Source organism: Blennius ocellaris (assembly GCF_963422515.1).
Source record: "Blennius ocellaris genome assembly, chromosome: 17".
NCBI lineage: Eukaryota > Metazoa > Chordata > Actinopteri > Blenniiformes > Blenniidae > Blennius > Blennius ocellaris.
In genome coordinates this window covers 22107995-22113577 of record NC_137666.1, presented here as the reverse complement: position 1 = coordinate 22113577, position 5583 = coordinate 22107995, and the positions used below count along the sequence as shown (strand labels likewise).

Genomic DNA, 5583 nt, shown 5'->3' with positions numbered 1-5583 from the left:
TTCACTGTTTGAATGAAGTGCACCCATTTTTACACTGGAAGACTATCATTGCCACATCTCTTTTGTATTAATTATGCTTTTCTATTTTTGAGTTCCTCTGCTGACGGGCGGAGTCATCGGGCAGCAGCAAAGGCGGGGCAACAGACGAGAGGCTGTTCCAAGCAGTCGGCCCCACCATCTCGTGCCATAGCAGAGGGGGGTTTCTTTTAGGTTCAGTAGTTTCCCCACCATTAGTTTGTGTATTATTATTTGTTTCCCCCTTGTGTTTTAGTTGGTTTCACCCGATCCCTATATAAACCCCTGAGTAGCTCATTTTGTTACGTCAACATCTCAGTTGTTTAGATATTTTGAGTTTGTTTTGTTGACCTCATTTTCTGTTAAAGAAACCTTCCTTGGTCTGTTGTTTTGTTGGGCAAATAAAACCCTTTTTCAAAGGAACCTGTTTGCCTACTGCGAGGTCCCTGACAATTGGTGGCAGTGGTGGGACCTTTCAGTGAAGGAAACAGGTTTGTTTTTGTTTTTTCTTTTTCGCTCGCCGTCTTTTTTGGTTTTGCTCTGTCTCCCTGGAAAAGGTGATGAACCATGGTGGAGGAAAGGGTGGCAGAAAACCAGGAGGGCCTGCAAGCCTGATAAGTGACCAGGAGAGGCAGACCAGAGAAGAGGAAGAAAATGGAGCCTCTGGAGTGGTGGAAAGCACTGAAGGAGAAGGTCGGGAACCGACTATGTCGGAGGTGGTGGCCATCCTTCGGACTCACATGGAGCAGCGGGAGGCCCGAGAAGCACAAATGAAGGAGGTAACTGTAAAACAAGAACATCGGTTTAAAGCCCTTCAGAATCAGTTTCAGCTCCTGCAGTCCGAAGTTGAAACTAGAACATCTCCATTGTGGGGTCCTCTGGATATCGTCTGCTGTGACCCCCAAGATTCGGAAGGTCAGACCACAAACTTTAACGTAGTTCCAGCTGGTCAGTCTCACTCGCACCATGAGCCCAGATTGGAAAAATTAACAGAGGATGATGACATTGAACATTTTCTTACAACGTTTGAACGCATTGCCGTAGCCTGTCGTTGGTAGATGTCAGACTGGGTGGTTCTCTTGACTACCACCTGGTATAATCAGCCATTTTGTCAAAATATGATTTCAATCCTGAGACCTACAGGCAAAGATTCAGTTCCCTCGAGGTCAACCCTGACGAGAGCCTGAAGGAATTGTATGTAAGGCTCAAGGAACTATATGGGAAGTGGATCCAGACAAAAGGTAGGCGTTTGCCTACTGCTTGGTCCCTGACATGGACAAGTTGTCCAGGTTGCAGTTTGTCTCTGCACCGTTTGGCCTTGGCTGCAGGAGACAGTTGGAGGTTTTCTTTAGGAGGAGAACGACTGAGTGCTGATTATTAACTCCTGTTGCTAATTGTGCCTTCCTGCATATATATGAGAGGGACTGACTGACTGACTGACTGACTGACTGACAAAAATTCTGTTACTGGTTGTTTCAGATGCATTTAAGTGTCCTCACGTTTTCTTTTTCACCGTCTAGACTTGCACTTCGTCTGTCCTGGTGGATGTTTCTTTCACTGATGAGATGTTTAGAGGTTGTGATTGTTTCATGTCAGTTGGATTTAGCTTGTTCTATTCTTACAGACTTGTTTTTTTTCTCACCACCAGAGAACTGACAGACGTGTTGCCGGCCAGATTGTCAAATGTCACAGCTGCAGATGAGCGTGTGAAGTGTGCGCCGTCGCTGAAGGGTGTAATTGCATCATTCACTGAAAGCTTCATGATCCCATTTTGTCCCTGTTCACACTGCGTATCTGAGGAGGAATGAAGGATTAGATAAACGGGTTTATTGAGGAAAATTTTACAGAGCAAATTCATGTAACATGAAATAATTAACTTGATATAGAAGGAATGCAAAAAAAACACATTTAGTTTAGAAAAAGTAATTTTCACATAAAGTAAGTACCATATTAAAGAGGAATAAAGTTATTATTCAGCACAGAGCAGAACACACAAATCACCAAAGTAAATATATATCCAGCTTCATTCAAAATATAAAATAATCCTCCAGTGACTCATATTTTCAAGAACAAATTGATGTTCCACCTTTTTGTCTGTGGCTGCAGCAGGAAAGCCTCACAAATCCATCTGAGTGAAAACGTCAGCGGATGTCAATAACTTCAGACGGTCCATCGAACAAACTGGCAGGTTCTCATCAGGTGGAGTTTCCTACGTTACAGTTGGGTGTGACGACGGCAGCTACGTCGGCCAGAGTGGTGGAGGTGTGGAGGCGGGGCAGGCGGTGAGACAAGCTCGACCCTTGACCCCTGTCCTTCCCCTTCCGTCTCCTTCGGGACAGGAAGTGGGGACAGAAGCAGGACAGGAACTTCTTGTGTAAGGAGGCGTAGATAAAAGGGTTGTAGCAGGCGGAGCTCATGGCCAGAAGATGGCTGGACACCTGGATGACGTTCACGTAGTTCTTCCCCAGGATGGAGAAGTCGGTGTCCAGGTCCCGGATCAAGTTCACCACCTGCAGAGTGGACGGGATGTTATAGGGGGAAGACACGCATTTTTCATTTAACTCATCATGGGTGAGACAATTTACACACTTAAGAAAGCTATGCTTTTCATATATATGCATTTTTTTACTCCGTGTGTAATCTGCGATCAAACTATGACTTTCAATAAAAAGGACACTTGAAATGATTTTCAAACTTTATTCACCTTGTGTCACAAGCATCACACACAAAATACTACAAGTATTGTAGTGTTTTGTACAAAAAGTACCTCTAACTGTAAATAAATCATTAATATTATTTGGAAAAACTATTTAAAATGGACTTTTTCTCTAACTTAGGATCTTGTATCTGAAGTGAAAGTGAACATTCATTTGTTCACCCTGTGTAAATGAAAACTTACTGTTAGCTTAGCATAGCTTAGCCTACATTTTAAAAACATATTGTTTCAATTAAGGTGCTGGAAGAAGAAACTGTTATTTAAACATTTTCAAAACAATATGTTTGTACTGCAACAGCAGAAACAACAAACTGTAGTTTCTATGTTGGGCCACTAGTGGGTGCTGTTGTTTTTTGTAATGAAACCACACACATGAACAATGGGAGTGTAACGAACAGCCAGTTCCTTACTGACATAATCACTCGCAGCACTTTAAATGTTCACCAGCACTTTGACTGCCAAACTTTAAGATGACGCTTTTTGCACGTATAAACGAAAATGCACACAATTGTTGTTTTTAACTTGTTTATTGAAACTTGTGCTATCATTCGTAGGTCTGGCTGCGGTTCATACCCCGTCAGCCGGTGTCTGCGGAGGCAATGCAACAATAAATTATAAATAAATTGAGCATCGTGCAAAAGATGTGCATTTAAGATGAGCTGGCTCTTTTAGAAGTTGGTGTGTGAGTGGAAAGTTTTTGACTCACCTTCTCACTCAGTGAAACTGTAGGATTCCCAGAAGCAAGTCGGAGCTCTTTCAGACTGCAGCACTTTAGTTCACAATTCTACTTTCACAAAGATTTCTGGATGCTGAGAAACTAAATTCATTGGAATCAACTTGATAGTTGAAACTAAAGCTATATAACAATTTGAGCTGGTGAAGATGGTAGCAGGCTGAACATCTGAAAAATGTTATTGAGTTGAAGAATTGGTGAGCGAACAAGATGCTCATGCATTTATGTTCAGCAGGCTGGATTCTTGTTTCCAGGTGTGTCAGCTGCAGCTCATCCAGGCCTCAGCAGCAGCGAGGGTGGAGCTCAGTACACCTGAGCTTCATCACTGCTGCTGTGTGTCAAAGGTTCCATTTCAACACCTGACTTCTGCTCTATCAGGCTCTGAATGAGCTTCTTGTTTGCCTTGTTTTAATGAATCTTCTTTATTTCCTTCTAATGAACTGACTTGTGGCTGAATGGATCTATAGAAATGCACCTGCCTTGCTTTGATTTACGTTAACATAAAAAATGTCAAAGCAATTGCTGTTCAGCAAATATACTGTAACTATCCTGATTCCCGGCAGCCAGAAAGCTGCATTAATGAGAAGTCAATGAGAGCTTTTATGATGAAACTGATGGTGATTCCTTCTTCACTGTCTTCCTATCACTCCCTTGATTATATTAGAGGCTTTTTAATGTGCCCTCGTTAGATTTGATCTCACCTCCACTTAAAACACTCGCTTCCAAAAGGTAAAGATAGATAATAGTTCTCCATTACATTGTAAATGCAGGTTTTTGAGTGAAGTGAAGATTGGACCTGCAGCGGCAGCCAGGAGAAGGCGAAGCAGAGCGCCGACAGCAGCAGCAGGCAGAAGGTCTTCTTCCTCCGTCGGCTCCAGGCGGCCTGCACGTATCGGACCTCCGGACGCGTGGTCCTCTGCCGCAGCCGGTACGATATGGCGCAGTAGGAGGTGGAGACGGCGGCCAGCGGGACGCAGTAGGAAAACAGCAGGATGAAGCAGGAGTAGACGAGGCGGCCTCGCTCCCGGCCGTCCCAGAACTCCTCGCACACGGACATCTGCAGGCCCGCGGCCCGCAGGTCCAGGTGGACGGTGAACAGCGCCGTGGGCGTGGACAGAGCCAAGGAGAAGAGCCAGATGAGGACCACCAGGCCCCAGCAGAACTGCCAGCCGGCTCGCCTCCGGATGGGGTAGGCCACCACCACGTAGCGGTCCACCGCGATGGCCGTGAGGGAGAGGACGGCCGCGTAGACGGCGGCCGACTGCATCACGCTGACAAAGTGACACATGTGGTAGCCCAACACCCAGCCACGCCGGTCGAAGGCGTAGAAGGCCGTGGCCGGGACGCAGAAGACGCACATGAGCAGGTCGACCAGCGCCAGGTTACCGATGAGGAAGTGGGTGGTGTTGTGTCTCTTCTTGTTGCGCCAGATGAGGAAGAGCAGCAGCAGGTTCCCGGAGCCGGCCACCAGCACCACGGCCGAGTACAGCGGGATGAAGAGCAGCTTCAGGCTCAGCAGGAGGTCGAAGCCGGCGAAGGACGGGGCGGAGAGCGGCGAGGTGGAGAAGCTGTGGTGGGAGGAGGAGTTCACAGGCTTCTCACAGTCCATATCTGAAAGAGACACTCGACGTCATTCAACACATGAATCACGAAAGGAAACTGTATGAAGCATCATGGAAACACGAGTTTATTATCGTCCGTCTCTCAGCCAATCAGTCATGAACCAGCAGAGCCTCTTTTCCTCCTGAACAGCCACCTTCTTCCCACGTTTCATCCCCTCCACTCTAAATCTTCACGATCTGCACTGATTTCACAATCATCCACAGATTATCCATCGAATCCACATGAGCTTCCCTTCAAATGGAACTGAGACGAGGCGTTATTAACCTCAGTCAAACATCTGCTCTGACGTCAGCTTCTGCTCAAGAAACACAATCGATGGACAATGTTTACTGTTGTCATCCGGTGTGATTGCAGAGCGAGAATCCACTGACGAAATGAAGTGAAACTACCTGAGAGACTTTTCTATTGAATTCAAAATAGACACTGCAATTTCTTTGGGTTTTAAAAAGGAACCAGTTTCACCGTGTTCAAGACGAACAAACACAACAAAGAACCT

General features: G+C 45.8%; 1 protein-coding gene across 1 annotated transcript; it reads right to left on the bottom strand.

Annotated features, from left to right (window-relative positions):
- Positions 1–2210: 2210 nt before the first annotated feature.
- Positions 2211–5073, bottom strand: prlh2r (prolactin releasing hormone 2 receptor; the record flags this gene model as incomplete). Its single annotated transcript, XM_080513092.1, has 2 exons — positions 2211–2525; positions 4261–5073. The coding sequence occupies 2 exons, from the start codon at positions 5071–5073 to the stop codon at positions 2211–2213; spliced, it is 1128 nt and encodes a 375-aa protein (XP_080369218.1).
- Positions 5074–5583: the final 510 nt, after the last annotated feature.